Source organism: Anas acuta, chromosome 2 (assembly GCF_963932015.1).
Source record: "Anas acuta chromosome 2, bAnaAcu1.1, whole genome shotgun sequence".
In the NCBI taxonomy this organism is placed as follows: Eukaryota; Metazoa; Chordata; class Aves; order Anseriformes; family Anatidae; genus Anas; species Anas acuta.
This window is the reverse complement of record NC_088980.1, coordinates 78908300-78927117: the sequence shown is the minus strand read 5'-3', so window position 1 is coordinate 78927117 and position 18818 is coordinate 78908300. Positions and strand designations below refer to the sequence as shown.

The following is an 18818-nucleotide window of genomic DNA, read 5'->3' as shown; positions in this document are numbered from 1 at the left end:
AAAATGCCACCATTTAAGAAATATATATTTTTTTAATTGAAAAAAAAGAAGTAACTAAAAAATGCTTGTCATGTCTTTATTGTCCACAGTCAAATGGCATGTATTGTTCCTCAGAGGCAGCTTCCTCTACTGCTTTTCACAGGAAAAAACCTCCTCTGCTTCGGTAGATAAGGATGTGAAGTGGCACAATCTTTAATATAACAGACAGCTGTTCCATTAGTTTGTTGAAACTTCTCTTACCTTGCAGAATACCTAAAACCTAGAGGTCTAGAGTAGCATTAGCATTTTAATTGAAATTAAAATTTGTACCCAAATTTTCGTGCTTTGCAAGAACTGTTGTGATGTAGGCTTCCCTTTGCTTTTTTTATTGTATCTCAGTAATCAAGTAACACATCTTAAAGCTGTGTGTACAAAGAAGATGCTTTCTAGCCCTGAAAATATCTTTTCAGGGAGTAGAACCTGACATGAGCTTGAAAATCTTAAGTGATGTATCTCTTCCTGACTTTACTGAAAATAAAACACCTGTGATTATTTTTTTTTCCCTCATAGCAGAGAATTTAGAGAACTAGCTGGGTGATTATGGTAGGTAAATCAAATGGCATTCAGATTCAAAGACTGAAAAATGTTAGCATATAGCTACGGATTGGTGATTAGTTAGCTGCTGCAAACTTCTGATGAGATTATGGTTTTATTCCTTTCTTCGTGAGGTTACTCAGCAGCTTTCTGGTGACTGTGATGTGCGTGAAGGCCACGCTTTGAGAAGGCGCTTTTAAGAATAAAAATTAAAGCTTAGTTTTAATTCTTATTGTCTTTGATGGGATTTTGACAGCTGTGTGAATTAGTTTCTTTTTTGTATTAAATCAAAGCACTGTAATACAAATGAGCTTGTGGCCTTTTCCAGTTAATCTTATTATTGATAGATAGGTGGGTTTTTTTGTCTGTTGGAAGGTGCTTGTAGCTGTTGGTAGTTCAATTAATTTTTTTTTTTTTGTCTGTCCACATGGCCTCCAAAAATCCCATTTGTTTTTGTTTCTTGTAGACAACAACATTGATCTGGACTGTTCTGTGTGCACTGCTGGCAGTATTTCCTTTAATGCCTGTTGTAGGAAGAGAACCGAACATTCCTCTGGTGTAAGAATCTTGTCTTGCTGTTTAAGTGTTTTATTTCCCTATTTGATATTTGAAATTTAGACCGACTTGATATATGTGAGGAGTTGTGTTATTGAAAGCCCGCTGACACAGATATTGAAATTCAGAATTTAAATGATGTGATTATAGAGACGTCAGTTAGTCACTAATGTCAATGAGAAGAGACTTTTAATTCTCTTGCAGTACCTCAAAGAAAGCCAAATCCATTTGCTTGTTGCATTATTCTGTGATTTCTTGTGGAGGAAAATATTTTTCACAATACCAGAATTTGCAAATTGTACATGAAAATAAAGTTGTCATTAAAGGAGGAGCTTCACTGGGGTACAGCCATGGTAAATAGCAGTGACGTGTGAATAAGAAGATTTATTCAAAAACAGTTTACTTTGACAGCATCTTTCTGAATTTCTCTATTTAATTTTAAATACTTTGTCTTTGAATAACATTGTGTAATTAATGAGTTATTTGGAGAAATAGAACAAATAGGATCACGAGAGCTCTCCTGTTGTGTGCTACTCTTTCATCATAGAGGCATTCTCTTTTATCTGGATGCAGTCCAGTGGGTTGGCCTGAAGGAGTTAGGCTTGTGCTATCCTTGTAGTTACTGCAGGGAGACTTGCATCGACCTAGACTGCAAGAGCTCCCGCTGCTGTCTGACAGAAGACTGCAGATAGAATTAAGAGCCCAGATATTTTCAAAATTATTATTACATTCGGCTGCAATATTTTTCACTGTAATTTAAATTTATCCATTGAAAACCTTTGGTGCTTGGGCATATTAGAAATATTCAAGACAGATGAGCGATGGCTGTAGTACCATCTCTTGGCTGTATATACAGATATGTATTTCTGCTTGTTGTGAGCTTTTTTCTTCTTTATAACAGCTTAGCACGGGTTAGAAATCAAAATGGAATTAAATTACCTTCAAGTCTTCCTCCCTGACACTTCTTTACATTCACCTTACCCTGGCCGTACATCTTCCTTTTTATTTCTCTAATGAAACATTGTACCTCTAAAACAGCTTGTACCTGTCTGAATCTTGTCAAGGGAGTTTTGAAATTGCAAAGCCTTGAAGCAGCAATTAAAAGTATATGTTTATGTGACATTTCATGATATTGAAGATAAGGAGATACTGGAAGAGAAGATAACACAGGATGAAATTAGAGTGCCAGTGAGAAATGGGTGCTATTATTAAATCTGTTCTTGAACACTGGCACTATAGGTCAGGCCAGCGCTTCTTCAGGACATTAATAAAACTTGCACAGTGTGATCCTGACTAAACTCCTTCATAAAAAGTAAGCACACAAGAGGTGAATGCAGGGTTGCGTTACCCAGGAGGAACGTAAACATGCTTGTCTCAGTGTGCAGGATGGGTTAGGATGCTATACAGGAGCCAAAGGAAAACTAGGGAGAATGTGGCCCCTGCTGTTCACTGGGACAGGGGACCTGGTGGCAAAGGACTTGGAACAGACTAAGGCCTTCCTTGCTTCTGTCATTATTGGTAAGACTGACCTTAAGGAACCACAGCCTTTAGACCCCTGGGACCTGCAGGAAAGTCTGGAGCAAGGACAACTTCCTCTTAGTGGAAGCGGATCACATAAGGGAACGCTTTATTTGGAGGATCCAGGGAACTACAGGCTGGTTAGTCTCACATCAATCACTGGGAAAGGCCATGAAGCAACTACTCCTGGAAACAAACCGTTTCCAAACATATGAAGGAAAAGAAATTGATTGGGAGTGGTCAGCATGAATTTATGAGAGGGAAATTGTGCTTGACCAACATGACAGCCTTCAAAGATGAGATGACTAGCTGACTGAACATGGGGAGAGCAGTGGATACAGTTTATTTTGATTTTAGAAAACCTTTTAGTACAGTCTTCCATAACATCCTCATTCAAAAACTGATAACATACAGGCTAGGTCAGTGGACAGTGAGGCGGACTGAAAACCGGCTGAATTTTCAGGTTCAAAGGGTGACACAAAGTCACTGAAAGGTGAAGTCCTGCACCTGAAGAGTGACAACCTTGTTCATCAGACAGGCTGAGGGCTAACTGGGTTGACCATGAGCTATCACTGTGCTCCTTGCAGCAAAGAAGGGCAGTGGTGCCCTGGGAGAGTAGGGAGAGCATTGCCAGCAAGTCAGGGATGGAAATTATTCTTCTCTACCCAGTCCTGGTGAAACAAATCTGGATTGCAGAGCCAGTAGTGGAACATCTGTCATAGGAGGAGAGATTGGTTGCTGAAACCAGGTATCCTGGAGAAGACTCAGGAGGGTCTTATCCAAGTATGTATATACTTGAATGGGGGAGAAGAGTAAAGATGACAAAAGATGACAGATTCAGATTTTTCTCAGTTGTATCCAGCAAAAAGACAAGAAATGGGCACAAATCCAGGTACACAAAATTCCATTTAAACATAAGAAACTTTTAAAAGTTTTATGCTGATTAAAATGGTCAAGGACTGGATCAGGTTGCCCAGACAGGTTGTAGAGTTTTTGTTGTTGGAATTATTCAATACCCAAGTGGACGTTGCCCTTAGCAGCCTGTGGAAGTTGGCACTGCTCTGAGTAGGGAGTTAGACTAGGCTGCTCTCCAGAGGTGCCTTCCAATCTTCATTCTGTGAGTGAATAGCCTGCAGTTGTGTTACTGTATTGGCTAGATCATTACCTGAAAATTACTACTGTAATACAATTAAGCAGACCGATTTTACTGAATATGAGCTATTTGTGCTTTTTTTTTTGTTTTGACTGAGACAACACAATGAGCAGAGCAGTCACAAATGGACGTTTTGGTCAGTAGTCTCTCCATGGCGATGCCAAAAGGCAAATGGTGGTGATTGAAAAACTAAAAATGATGGGTAACAAAACAGGTATGTGGCCAAAATGGTGATTTTTGCCACTATCCAAAAAGAATGTATTTGTGGATGACAAGCTTGGTATTTAAAAAACAAACAAACAAACAAAAACACACACACACACACAAAAACCATGTACATGACTCTGAATTTTGTTTTTCCAAAGCTAGATGTTAAAGTCCCTTTAATGTATTCTGTATTGATACTGTAACAAATTATTTTATCTTAGTGAAGAACATGTCTACGAAAAAGTCCTGATCTGTTAATTTTGGTGGTATATCCAAGGATTTTATTGTCCTTTTGTTTTTATAGAATAGCAGCTGGTTTGCTGACTCTTTTGATCTCTGGCTTCTCCTTGGCATCGTCTTGTAAAAGTGAAAATAAGCACAGAAATAATGAAGATATGAAAATACATTTTTATCAGGTCAGTTGCTACTTTACAGTAATTCTCAATGTTAGTGTTTCTAGGTGTAAATCTTTGTGTACTTTAAGAACCTTTTCCTACCAAAGCCACAGTTTTCAAAAGGAGATTGATTGTTGCTGAGTTTTCTCCTTAGCTGTCTTCAAGAGGACTATGCTCATGGTAATACACATTTTTAAATCTCATAATGTTGTGTTCCCAAAAGCTCTTCCTTTATGTGCATTGGTACCTAGACGTGCATGCACATTTTGATGCTCTACCCCAAGAATTTGATGCTCTACTCCTGCCTTCAGTTTGTGTATCTGACTTCCACTGACCTTTGCAGGACTGTCCATGCACACTAAGGACAAGCTTGCTGGTTCAGGGGATTATTTCCAGTTTCTGGGTGGCTGTTGAATAACAACTGTGAGACTGATACTGAGCTGCTTTTCTTTTCTTTAAATCTTCTCTTAGATGAAAGATGAGATTTTTCTTCGCAGCTTAATAAAATAGCTAGATCTTTTCATACTAGTTGCTAATTAAGTTCTAGAGAGCTTTTAAGATTTTAATAATACTTTACATGTCTGCAGTCCCCATTTTTTAAAAAAACTTGTTACAAGATAATGGTTTTATTTTAGGACTAGCAGCGTTTCTTAAAAGCTTTCTTGGTTATGACTTGTATGCTGGAATTTCCTATTGAGCTAAGCAATGCATTCATTATATTGTCTTTTTAGGCATGGAGCTAAAATTGGTTAAGAGGAGGAGGGGAAATAATATTGAAGTCTTAAAATGCCTTTACCTGACCGTGCACATACTTAAAATGTCGTGGTTTCTCTTAACCTTTCTGCTTAACCTAGGAGAAGAAGTACTGGTTCCTGTCCTAAGCATTTAAGACAGACATTTCCAGTGTATTCTCAGCTGTGGATCTCTCACTGGAAAGCTCAGAAACAACTTATGTTGGGGAAGTGGGAGTGCTCTTAGGTGGGCCAAGGTCAACCCGCCGCACAACTGCGACAGCATCTCAGCAGTGCAACTTTGTGGAGAAACTCACAAACGAGGAGGAACTAGCTCAGTAGTCAAAGAGTAATGCCAGATGCTTCTTGAGCCAGCTTCAGAGATGCAGGAAATTCTGTGAGCCCTGAGATACTTAACTAGGTGAAAAGGTTCTGCCTGCTTGTTCAGGGAGAAACATCTTCGATTTTGTCCCAAGCTGTAAGAAGATCATAAAGCTCCTCAATTTGCTCCTTAATCAGGGGATATTTTTACAATAATGACATCCCATTGCTGTTATCTATTAGGTTTTTATTTCAATAGCTTTCTTAGGAGTGACAAATATGGGATCCATCATTCAGTCTCTGGGTGAGGAAAGGATTGGGCAGGAAGAGCATTCAGACTCAGAGGGGGGACAGAACATTACAGAGCTGTTACATATGTTCCTCGGTTAAGAGCTTGTTTTGCGGTTGAAATTTATTTGGTTGCTCTGAAATGTACAGGAATGCTAAAGGAAAATGTCTGGCAGAAGCCTGGTGTCATTTCTAGACACTGGGATTCCCTTGTTCTCCCTGTGCTTTTTCTTTTGGGTTGGAGTTTTCAGAGGGGCTGGGGTGGGAGGAGTCAAGAATGCTGATCTGAAGCATTTTGAGCTCTTGAGTTCAAGACACAACTCCTGGGCAGTTTTAAGGGCAAGATCAATCTTCTCACCAGACAAGAGCTATTTCATAAAGGCAGCGGTCAGGTTACCAATGCTCCTGCACATAAGCACGCACCATCAGGTTCTTGCTTTGCATCTGAGAAGCGACTTCTTGAGAACAATTTCTGCAGCTCCCCCACACGTGCTGTCTGGAAGCTGTCACTGAAAGTAATGCTTTCCTCTCATATGTGTTACTACTGAGGAGAAGAAGAGTGGTTGCTTCATGATTTTTATTCTTCATTTTGGTAAATGAGAGGATAGATTCATTCGCTATGGTTTGTTCTTCTTGGTGTGCTCCTTTCTTGTCAAGTGTCGACTGAAGTAGAAGGAAAAATATAGTGTCCCTCATGAGCAGTTATGCCTTGGGATTCCCTTAGCAACTTTGCTAACCTGTTTTTATAGGTTCAGCTCTGATCAAAAGCTTTTGAACTGTACAAAAGAGAAGGAATAACTGGAGGTTCTAGCTTTACTACTTCTGTTAGCAAAAACCCCTGCTGATCTGGCCTAACTTCTCTTACTAGGATCCCTTGACTCCTTTTTTCAATCCCTTTCTTCCTTGTTCTGGTACTGTCTGCATGCAAGACCCCTCTTTTGAATCTTTCATTTCAAATTTTCAATCTCTCATCTCAAATTTTTGCATCTGCTCAGTTAGGATGAGATGCATTTTCATACAAGAAAGCAGGTAACATTTCCTAAAGACTTAAGTAGTTCTTTCCACTTGCCTGAGTTGTTCACCACAAGTTATTTTGGAATTGCATCTCAGTAAAGATGCTTCCCTTTTCAGTTTTCTTCCGATGTCAGTAAAAGAAAGGGGCACAGCATTGCTTAGCCTTTTTTTGTTGTGCTTATTTGTTTTCTTCAGAAGACAGCTTTCTTCTTTCTTGTCCAAGTGAGCTTCCTTTTCCATCTGAGAATTAGCCTGTAGTGAAGATGCCATGGCTGGTAAGGAGCAAAGCTTGTTCCATTACGTTAATTGTTCCCCCTTTTGGCAAAAAGAGACCCACAGAGGAGACAAAACTAAAAATATATATTTTTAAATGACAGCTTGTATGTAGCTATCCCCAGAGATGATAAACACCTGGGTTGCAGTCCTGAGCTGTATATTTTTGTCTTGGTTTCTCCATGGATGGGACACCATCCAAGTATACACCTTGGCAAATGAGTATGAGCTACCTACCTGTATGGATCTGAGAGTACATTTACAGGCTACACATTTGTTTACTGGCTTTTGTAGGTATTCATCATGGATTTCCAACATTGGTCTTAGCCTTACAGAAACAAAAACAAGTCAGACAACCAAACATTATGATCAAAAAGATTTGTCAACTGAAGTGTTATAAATAAAAGTGAAAATACAGGATTAATTAATTATATTTACATTTACAGCTGTAACAAAATCCTCAGTTTTGTTCAGACCTAGTTTTGTAGTTTTGATATATGTCACTGTCTGCTTGAGGCAGAAGGATACTAATCACTTCTCTGTTGTTTCTAAAAATTGTCAAGAGTTTCTCAGGTTTTCTTTTGATATCATTAAAGTGGGAATAACACTTCTTTTCCGAATTTGGTTTGCTGTGGCAAGGAGAGCATTGGTTTCTGGTTAATGCCTCTTCTGTCTTTGAGAAGGCTTTGGGAGCGCTTAAAAATGAGTTACGAGTTATGGAGCTTGAGGACAGGAAGGGTATTTTCAGCCAATCTTGTACGCAGCCCAGCAGATGATTCAGGTTCCTGGACCATCCTCCTTATGGGCTGTTATCACATGTGGTGCTCAGGAAAGTTGCTGGCAAGGACATACAGGGACTGCAGATGTCACTCTTGGTTTCCTCTTTCTAGCTGAGACCTACAGATGGCCAGCTCTCAGGCTGTTCAAGAAGAATCTCTGAACTAAAAGGAGGTGTGCAGGGGGAAGGAAGACAGGTTCTTAGCTGGAGACCTCACTTTACATCTCCAAGTTGCTTCTGTGTCGTTCCACAGTCCTGGAGACATCAACGAAAGCTGGGAGCACTTTGCACATCAGATAAACTGTGAACAAAAATCTCAGCAGCAGATGCTGAGCACCACACCAGGCCTAGTATAGATCTAGCAGCAGTAAATGGGGTTTTAATGATGTGTCCAGATCATCACTAATCTTACAAGGTACAAGATATATTATGGGTGATGACTCAAAGTGACTTCACCAGTGACTAGGAGGTAGCAGGGGGGATTACTAGAGCTCATGACACTCAGAGAAGTTGAAAAGATACGTCAAAGGGGAGAGGGATCTGGCCTCAATGCAGTGAAAAGATCCCAAATAAACATCAGAGGTGTAAATGGGCCAATTATCTGAGCTTTTGAAGGCATAATGGTTTGACCTAGTTTGACGTCACATAGAAATACAGCTTATATTTTCATGTGCTCTGAAATTAAGCAGAGTACTGAGCACCTCTGAAACTGGGCCAAAAAAGGGTGCTGACTGCCAAATGCATCCTCTGGGCAGGTACTGCTTGATGTCAGGATGGGAAGTGGCAGCTATTCCTATGGTAAAAAGTGAAGGCTGGGGATATTGTTTAGTTGCTTTGCCTTAAAAAAACACAACAAAACAACAGCAATTAGATCTTGCAATGCTATTTTAAAGCACGTTTGCAGAGTGCCATGTATGCTTGATTTGCCTTTAGTGGAGCTGTGGAGTTGTGAACAAATAGCAGTAATTGAAAACTTGGCTCAAACGTTTTCTTGAATAATTGCTTTCAAAAATAACTGACTCATGGGGTAATCTCCCTAAGGGTGTGCTTTATTTTATTGTTTTTTTGGGGGGTGCACCTACCAGATGACTGATTGGCGCCTCCTGAATTAGTCCAAAAACAAAAAACCTTTCCATCTTCTGTGTTTTCCCAGAGCAGAGGCAACTGTGCTGCCCCTGCAAAGCTCTTAACTATCCTTTCCTTCACCCTGAGCCTAATCTTGCAGCAGAGCCAGAAGTTCTGCTGGTTCTTCGTGGCTGCCATGCAAGGACAAATGCTCTTCTGCTTATTTGCTCCGTGCTTGGTTCTTTTTTCATATTTGCACTTATTTTAAGAAAAATAGAGGGGGAGGAGGATGTGGGAAGGTGATAAATGGGGTTAGCTTATAAAAAGGGAATTCCATGCTGAGCTTTGGGTCTTTGGAGGACTCTTACAGTATCTAGCAAATATGAAACATATATACCTAAGAGTGTGTCAAAAAAAAATGCAAGGAAATCAGAAGAGGCATTGGTACTTGATGGGTTTACAAGATATATAAGGTGTTGGCAGAAAACTGGGGGCATATATTTTGTGTGGTTTATGTGGATGTTTAAGGAGTTACTGTTCACAGAGGGTATATCACTGCAAATTACTGATCTGGAACACTTAAGCTATTTAAAAACAGCATGAATAAGTTTTAAAATTAATAAAAAGACTAGAAAAGTTTCAAAGGACATAAATTCTACAAAGGTAGAAGTGCTCTACTTGCATATCAGAGAGTCTTCCTCAGGCTTCCCACTCCTGCGTTGATTCAGATGGGGTGTTTATGCAGCTCTGAAGAATATTTACATATTTAGTATGAGATGGCAGAGATCCCTACACTAATTATGCGTTTTATTGATTTTCTTCTTTCTAGATGTTGAGTATTGCACTTTCAACATATGTTGTGAGCAATACCCATAACAGTCTGAAGAACAAACAGGGATTGCCTGTATTCAATCAGATTATCAGTTGGACCACTCTAGGTAAGAACATCTTGCTTCCCAAAATTGTTTTTCTGATAATTTGTGGTGTTAGGGGTTGGTGGGGTAGTGGTGACACTTTAATATTAACATCTTACTTTTGCGCATATTCCTTGATTTAACTCCTTATAGTTTGTAAACGTTTACTATTATTTTCTTTTTTTCTTTTTTTTCCCTGATGAGCGTGTTAGTCTTCTAAAACACTACTTATTTTTAAGCTTGTAATGGAATGTGAACAACTTTGACTTATAAGTAGCTTTATCTTTTGTTTTGAATATTCTGAGTATCTTGAAGATCCCTTTTAGGGATATAATGGTACAAATGCCCTTTTCCCTTTACTTGAAGCCAGATAAGGGTGATCTGAGATGTTCTACAAGCAAGCCAGTTAAAGCACAGTGAAGTAATGAAAAGATTGTTACTATATTTCAATAAAAATAAAGCTGCAGCCGATGACAGAGATCCTTGGGGTATTGGGTAGGCTTTTCAGAGCTGCCTTACAAAGTGCTTGTGAACTAATGATGTTAGTATACATTTGATATCTGTTAGAACCTAACTATTAAAGTAAAGAATTTACAAGGCTGGATTTTTCACTGCTCTTAAATTAAAATCTTAGGATGATTAAGCAGAACAAATGTAATTATCACTGGGGTTATAGACCACAGTAAAGTAATGCCTTTGGTATTTCAGCTCTAAAATAATTTCTGTAGGGCTCCATTAGAAAATGTTAGGAATTATTTATCCCTGACTCATTGAGAATATGGGACTTCTTTTAAAGCTAAACATATCCCCTTTTAAATTTGAAAGCAGCAGTTTCCTATAAGTCAGGACCAAGAATTTAAATACAGCTTAATGGAAGAATTATGGCTCTTGTTTTCTAGTTGCTGAATGTCAGATACTGTGTGCGTTCATGTAGTGGTGACATTGCTGTAACTTAATCAGATCTTGTCTCTTTTGCCATTCTTGCTTCTGTTTCATCAAGTTAATTCAAGACTGATACAACTGATTGTGATCACTATGTGTATGAGGAATACTCTTTGTAATGTAGTTTTCTTTGGAGCATTCTCTTTTCCATCATCCTTTCCTACCTCTTCACAGCCTACTAAGCTAAGTGCTTGTCTCTCTGTGGATGAATTCCTTGCAGTTTTTGAAGTCAATGAAATCAATGATGTCCTGCTTGGCTTACTGTAGCAGGAATTGAGGTTAAAGGTTATCTTTCTCTCCTGTGTAATGGTGAGAGAAAAATATTTTTCATCAAAGAGATGATTTGGGAAGTCATAGAGGTCTACAGTTATAAGGAAAAAGTGTATTAGAAATTCTCTTTGCTGATGGTGTTGTGTCTATGATAGAAGCAATACTGAAAGTGAAGTAAGCTATGCACCCTGTTTGCTGCCATGGTGGTATTGAATATTTTAGCGAAATTTTTCAGACTGGAAGTAATTGTTTTAAGTGGATGTGATATTCCAGGTAGGAGCCTTATGCATTTGTTGAAGTTGCTTTACATAATTAAACACCTAAGCAGGTAAGAACCTAAGGCATCCAACAGTATGTCCTCAATGCTCCTGTTGCAGAGAGATGCCTTAGCACTTGCATAACCACAACTAGCATCTGCCTTGTCATTAGCATCTACCATAAATGTGACATCATGTGTTTTCTAGCAAATCGTGTTGTCATCCCCCAGCTATTCATTGTGATAAAGTCTACCGTGTTTTAAAAAAATGATAATGTTAGGCCTAATTTAAAACTTCAAAGAAAGGCTGGTTGTGGGAAGAGGGGGAAATCAGGCAAAAAACTAGTCATGGGTGGGTTCCTGAAGGCCTGCAAAAAGGTCCAGCTGGCTTCAGCTGTTATGCCACGTGGTTGTTGCAGTGTACCTGAACTATAAACATACAGAATTAAACCCAGGAGGTATATAGTGAATCCAGCTGCTTCCACGTTCTACAGAACCTTCTTTTGTATGTTAGTAGTTTTCGTTGATGGAAATCTACCATGGCAACTAGCCAAATTTTGAGTAATTTCATGCCACAATTTTGTCCTGGGATGCATACAGGTCAGCATATAGGTCAGCCAGAAATGTGCACGTCTTTGGATGGCTAATATTTCACATGACGTATCAGAGATGGAAAGGGTAATTATCACCTGCCAGACACTCATCTGTTTTCATCTGTGATTGTGCATGGGAACCCATGCACATCCTGATGCACTGAGCCTAATTTAGAGAGGCCCATAGCCACACTGAATTTCCTTCCACCAAGTCTGGCTTGCAGTGAGTGTCCCTGGAGTTTCTCCTTGAGCCAGGCTTCCTTTAAGCACAGCAAGCTAAAAGTAATGCTGAAAGACTGAAGCACCCTTGAAATGAAGTCACTCATTCTCTTACTGTAGCAGTGGCCCAGGCTGAAAGCCAGGAAATAAAACATGCTGACCCACAGTTTGTAGAAACTGCCTCATCTCTCTTTCATTGATATGCTTGCTATAAACACTATTATATGCTATGACAATAAGCACAACAAAACAAATGAGCTTTCCATGTATTATAGTTTTATTTCTGTTTGTTGACAGAGTATGTATTAATTAAGACTCAGTGCTGAGGCAACCTTTGAAAATTTCAGTCTAGTGAGGGGACCATGCCACAATGAAGATTGCACCAATGTTATTTGTCCCCTCATTTGTTTATAAAGGTTTTAAATAAAATTCTGTTTAAAAAAGTATTTTTAAAAAGAAACAGGTTTAAAGGGGACAGATTGTGGCAATTATTTTCCTTCTCCCTTTCCCTGCTTTGAGTGCCTGGCTGCTTTTCCTCTACTTTTCTTCTTTGCTCATTCTCTTCCAGTAGCCCATTTCTACTTCTCTCAGTTTTCCTCACCTCCTGCAAGCCACTGGACCCCATCCTTACCTGCAGAAGTTTCCCAGCTAGAAGACTCTCTTCAGGGGCAGCACATGCAACTCCTTAGACCCTACGTGTGCATTAAAAAAACACATTATAGGTTAAAGGCAAGAAGCATGAATCACAACAGATAGGTCCCCTACAGTTCCTTAAATCTTCCTGTTTTAAACCTTTCCAGCAGAGAAGCTAGTAAGTCGATACTTTCTATATCTGTACTACCAGTATTTTCAGTTGCACCTCAAAATATGGCAGGCTACCTAGTCTCATAAAATGGAGCAGTTGTTCCCTAACTGCAGTCTTAGAGCTGATGGTGGTCTTCAAGGACGTGGTTAGTGGTTCTCAGACTTGTAGTAAACAGTGAGGTTTGACTGGTTTTTGGGGGGTAGTTCTTCTGTATTATCTTAAGGGAACAGCAGTTCATGAGAAATTATAAAGGTTGTGAGCTAGAAAGCCAGGAGATTGTAGAGAAATGATAGAAAATGACAGAGAACCAAAACTACTTTTGATAAATATTAAATGTTCCAAACACCAGTTTGCCTTTACCAGAAGTAACCTCTGAAAATAAGTAGGGCATATATGACAAGTATTGAGTTTTCATACATAAATCTCAAGATTTGAAGAACATTATCTTGTTACTGAGGACGAAATGTTTTGCATGCAGTGACTGACAGATCTCTTTTCCTTGCAGTTTCTTCTTCAGTGTTGCCGTTACTGAGCCCCACGTTTCTTTTTCAGCGACTGTTCAGCATACTGCTTTCCCTGATGGCCACCTACCTACTCCTCAGCACAGGGTACTTCTTTCTTACTCTGTTTGCATTGATCTTGCATATGAGGATTGGGTCTAAATGTGAAACTGTCTGCTGAATCTCATGTACATTCCTTTTAAAGGTGTAAAGCTTGCTTGCAGCTGTAGTCTCACTGTTTATCTCTTTGATTAGTTCCCTAAAGAAAATTTCAGGGGAACTTCCGTAGTTCTCCTTGTTATTTATTGTAAGCACTCTGTTTTGTTGACATTCCTTTCAGCTAGACCAAGCAGAGGCAGAAAGGATGTGTATTCAAACAATCTTGCACCAAATAAGAAAATCTGTTTTAGTTTCTTCTGTCGGTTTAGTACATGCTTTTCTCCTCACAAAAAAATAAATAACTTTCTTCTCAGTTGCCCAGCACTTGTGTGTAGCTACAGCTTAAATGACAAGTAGGGAAACAAGTAGCCCTAAAATGAGGGAAACTTATTCAGAGATATTTTCATGGAAGTATCCTTTTTCAAAGGGATGCTAGATCCTCATAAAGAGCAAGGCTTTCTCCTTTTCAGATAACAGTCAATTCTCCAGAGCTTGTAAAAGAAGAAAACATCATGTCAGCCAACCCACTTTTCGTCCAGAGTCAGTAGCTCTTAAAGGCGTAATTAGTGGGGAGTGTAGGAACCATCCCTTCTGCCTCCCCTCCCACTTATCCTCTGGATTTAATTACACTGGAAAATTAAGTGGAATAAAATATCTTGCAGCAGACATTTTGCAATAGCTGCCTCTTGTGGATATGCTCATTTCAGATGAAACATCTCTTTTTTTTATCTCCTGCCTGCCCCTTCCTCCCACTTTCCCATTAGGTTTTTGATCCTAATCTTACTCCTGTCAACACATACAGTCTTGAACTCGACCTTCTTAGCCTGTCCTGGTTGCTGGATAAAGCATTCAAATTATTCTGAGGATGACAACCTCCCTCTTTGTATTATGGCCCTTCACCAAATTGCTTAAATGCTTACAGTTCTTTGCTGCCTTCCTACAATGTTCAAATAGACCAACAAATTCTAAAACAAGTCTTCAAAAACAAAAACACAATTGCAGCAAACCCAGGGCTGTCCATACAAAAAGCATTTTCTCCTCAGCACTCTGTTACATTTTGTTATGATAGTCGGGTGCCTCACTTGGGTAACTCCAGCACCTTCCTAGGTGTAGTCAGGTGGAAGTATCGAGGCCAGCTGAACAGCACAGCTACTTACAACAAGTTGTCACTGACTCAGTTGAAGACATTCAGTTTGTAGGCAAGTGTAGATGATTGTGAGGCTTGCGGATACTTCTGACAAGCCAAGCATTGTCATCTTCATGATCAAGTACTGCCACTTTGGAAATTAAAACAAATATTCAAAGTTTTTTGTTCCAGTTTGAAAGCACTTTGTAGCTACACTAGTGGGGAGATATAATACAGAGATAATATAAAGGTTAACTGTGACCATTTTCTCACTTTTAGACAATTAAGTCTGAGTCTAATGAAAAAAGGGAAAAATTACAATCTTTTCAGTATTAGTGTCAGAGTCATTGTCACTTTTAGAATGCCATCCTGAAAGAAAAAAATGGAGAAGCACCATAAAGTGCAACCTGGGACGTAGAAGGCAGGGAAAAACTAGTTTTATCTGACAACAGTCTACACCCCCAAGTTGTAAGGGTGTTTTAATTTCTCAAATAAATGCATTCATAATTTCCGATGATGGTATGCTGTAGAAGCCAGCAGTCCCCCCTCTGAGACTGGGTACCTAGCTTCTAGAAAAGCTGAGGTGACTTGATTAAAGTATGGCTTGACACTGCTCTTGTGATGGGTGTTGCTATTGGGGTAGATCAGTATGTAGCAAAGAAAAAGGACATTCAGCTTCTGTAAAATGTGATGCTCTTTTAATCATATAGATGCCTCTCTCCTGGCTGCTGGACTGAGACCACCAGAATGAGTTTGTGTGGTTAGGTCCTAGAGAGACACAACTTCTAGATGCTGTGTTGGACTGGACCTCCTCAGTTCCAAATAGATCTTAGTATGAATCTTTGAGTTTTGCAGAAAACAGGTGCCAAATTTGACATTTTTTTTCTTCCCGTTCCTTTTAGATTTTATTTGCTAGAGTTTTGTTAAAATCAGTTGTGATAACAATGGGAACTCAGCCAATGTTGTGGCAGCCATCAGATAAGGAAATGAGTACAAAACAGAACTGACTAAAGCAGAAGCAGTCTGCCTCTCCTAGTTTTATAATTTAATCACTGTGTGGCTTTAAAGTTCACCAACCAACTGTGTGTACTCCTCAGAAATGGTGGGTGAAGAGTGCTGCTATAGTGTTCATCTATCACTGGGGTAAAGAAAAAATATATTGATATTTGATGTTAAACAGTTGTTAGTGACTGCACTGACTATGATTATTACGTTGTCACTCAGGTATGAAGCTCTGTTTCCACTGGTGCTCTCTGGTTTGATGTTTGTGTGGATACACATGGAACAAGAAGCACTGCAGCACTATGGTCTTTCACTCAAACCAAAGGTAACAGCTCCAGATACTTTTATCAAGTTAATTATCAGCTTTATCTTTTTCCTTCAGGCACAATAAACAATTCCAATAAACAATAAAGTTCCGGTGACTTTCGCACAGCAAAACTTTGTATTTCCTTTTATTTGAGCTTAGGAGGCCAGTAACAGCTGTCTCATGAAATGGGAATGTGACCTTGTAAAAAAGATGTTTCACATCAGAGCTGTTTCTAGGAATGCAGCAAGTCAGTTTGACTTAGTGGTATGTTCTGTTGGCTACAAACTGTTCTTCGAATGCAGTGATATTCAGAGGAAGGTACAGTAACTCTTCAGATCAAGTGCAATGTCACCGTGCTTTCTTTCTGATGGCAGTCGTGAGTGTCCATGTAAAGACTGAAAAGAAATAATTTCATTTCTGGAGTGACCCATAGGAAATACAAGAAATCTTGTTTGACTTTGTCCTGCCCCTCTCTTTCATCAAAGATGGCCCTTTATTTCTGATATGACAGACAAGGAGTTGGGGACTAAATTGAAGCTGTAACATTATTGGATTTGCCTGGAGACAGAATTTTGTAATAGGTATCGATGCAATTTCTTTCACCCCAAAATTTTCAAAGCACTTTTTAAAACCCATGCTGCTCACACTGCTGTTTAACTTTTAGATTAAGTCCAGGTTTTAGCAGGCTGTGGCTTTGCCATTGATTTGGTTAGAGCCTGGATGCCTGTTGCAGAGCTGTCTGGGTGCTCAGAACTAAGCAGGTATGCAACGTGGTTCTTCCTCACTTCTCCCAGTTGTGCCCTCCTTGGTGCTGGTCACAGAGAATCTGGGTAGGGATGCACAGAAGTGGCCAGAGACGCTTGTAAGAGAGGAGGTGGTATTTATCTTTCATGACAAAGCAGTTGCTAGAGTGGATCTGACAAATGCTGTGATTTTGTCTCCTCAAGGGAGACGATTTTACAACTTGAGAGAGAACAAGTTTTACCAATTTATTGCTGGATATTGGAAATGAAAATGGGAATCACTTTTTATGTATATTGCATACACTAGCGGTATTTTATGTGAGCAAGTTTTGTGGCATCTTAAGTGATAGAGGTGGAGTCTGAATGCAAAAATGTAAAAGGTAACACACGCACAAACAGAAAGAAACATAATGCAAGGCCGTGATAGCAGGAAATTCTTAGCACAGCAGTTTTCAGTGGGATCTACTTTCTCTTCTGCTCCTGAACCCGCTGTACCTTTTGCATCTTGTGACAAGCCATCTGTGATGCTTGCCTGCCTGATGGTGGTCTGATATTCTGTTTTAAAATTAAATTCTATTAAAGCCTTGTATTATGTAGAAGACTTGAACAGTAATGAACACTATTAATCAAATGTTAATGACAAGAACATAAGGAACTATAATTATGGTTTATGTTGTCACTATCTGCATGTCTTTTGGCTTTTCTTTTGGTTTCAAGTGAATGGAACAATAACAGTCACCCTGCTTCCCACTTTTAGATTAGAAAATTCATCTCTTGAATACCTGTTAATACCTGCCATAAAGTAAATGTTGTACTTGAGAATCCTCCTTAGTTCTCTGATGTGAGATCATTAATTAAAATGTTGACAGTATTGAATGTTTATTACTTGACGTTTTTCTTTTCCTCAGTGAAAAGGAGTTCATTGGCCTCTTAAACTCCATGAAGACAGTTTCTCTTCAGGTCAAGTGACTGGGTGAAGGAGATGGAGAATATTTTAGTATTCTCATCCACAGCATGAGTCAATTAAGGATGATTGCAGTCTATTATTTCTGTGGGTCTTTATCCACATGTTCTTGTGACCAGTGGAAGTGTGTGTGTGTAGGAGGAATAGTTATGATGGAAAAAGAGAAGATGATAAATAGAAGTCATAGAAGTTATTTTTTAGTCTAGATAACAGCAGAAACTCCGCTTGTGTTCACTTGATCATCTCACTAGGACAATCTTTCTGGCAGATTCATTAAAGTATAATGAAAATATGGGTAAGTTTGCAGTCCTCATCATAATGTCACTTTAATAACAGCTGCTAGGGAAGTAGGTTTATTTCTCATTCATTTCAGTGAAAAATATGGTGGTTCTGTTGAAGTACATCTATTATGTAACATATTGATTTCTTCTGCTGTCTTCCCAGCTTGCTGTTTTCAACTTCGCCTATGCTACTGATATAACTCAGTTTCGACAGCTCCACCTAGATGACATCCGCAGGTCTTTCTTCTTCGTATCCTTTTGGCTGCTGCTTTCCAGGAAAAAAATGGGTTTGTTTCACAAAGCCCTATAATCAAAAAATTCTAGTCTGATAGTGGTTGGATACAGAAGTTAGTGAAGATGATCTGACTCGCATTGCTCAGAAGACAACAGTCTTGTACATTGTTTTGTATACAGTAGTGAAAAAATAAATCCTTAATGAACTGTACTTTTTTTTGAAATCTGTCTCCTTTGCCACTTTGAAAAGTTTGATCTTTTATAACTATTACAGTTGAGTTTAACTTTATTCTAAGGGCATCAGTTTTCAGTTTGGTTACCTTTCGGTACATTTTGGCTGTAAAGAATTCATTCAGCCTTCACAAATTAGTTGGAAAAGGTGATATTAAAATTATTCTGGTTTTGTTTTTTCTCTTATGGCAGTTTATTAGGAAGAAAATGTTAAGGGGCAGGCATTGGCCTTGGCCAATCAGATGAGATGAGAAGGAAAGTTCCTGCAGACTCTAATGAAATGTGTTGCCAGAGTCTGGCCTAGAATTAAATGTATCACATATCCTTTCTGCTGCTAGAAAGGGTTTGTGCTCAGGTTTGCTTGTTCACTAGCATAGCAGTTATTTTGCATTACTGTAACT

General features: G+C 39.1%; 1 protein-coding gene across 6 annotated transcripts in view; it reads left to right on the top strand.

Annotated features, from left to right (window-relative positions):
- PIGN (phosphatidylinositol glycan anchor biosynthesis class N) overlaps positions 1-18818 on the top strand; it is a 105609-nt gene that overhangs the window by 71336 nt on the left and 15455 nt on the right. For all 6 annotated transcript variants that reach the window (XM_068670892.1, XM_068670894.1, XM_068670891.1 and 3 more), the window contains exons 18-23: positions 1040-1131; positions 4311-4422; positions 9701-9809; positions 13376-13478; positions 15880-15982; positions 18116-18202. In XM_068670892.1, coding sequence (XP_068526993.1) covers positions 1040-1131; positions 4311-4422; positions 9701-9809; positions 13376-13478; positions 15880-15982; positions 18116-18202 — 606 coding nt within the window. The remainder of the gene's footprint in view (positions 1-1039; positions 1132-4310; positions 4423-9700; positions 9810-13375; positions 13479-15879; positions 15983-18115; positions 18203-18818) is intronic.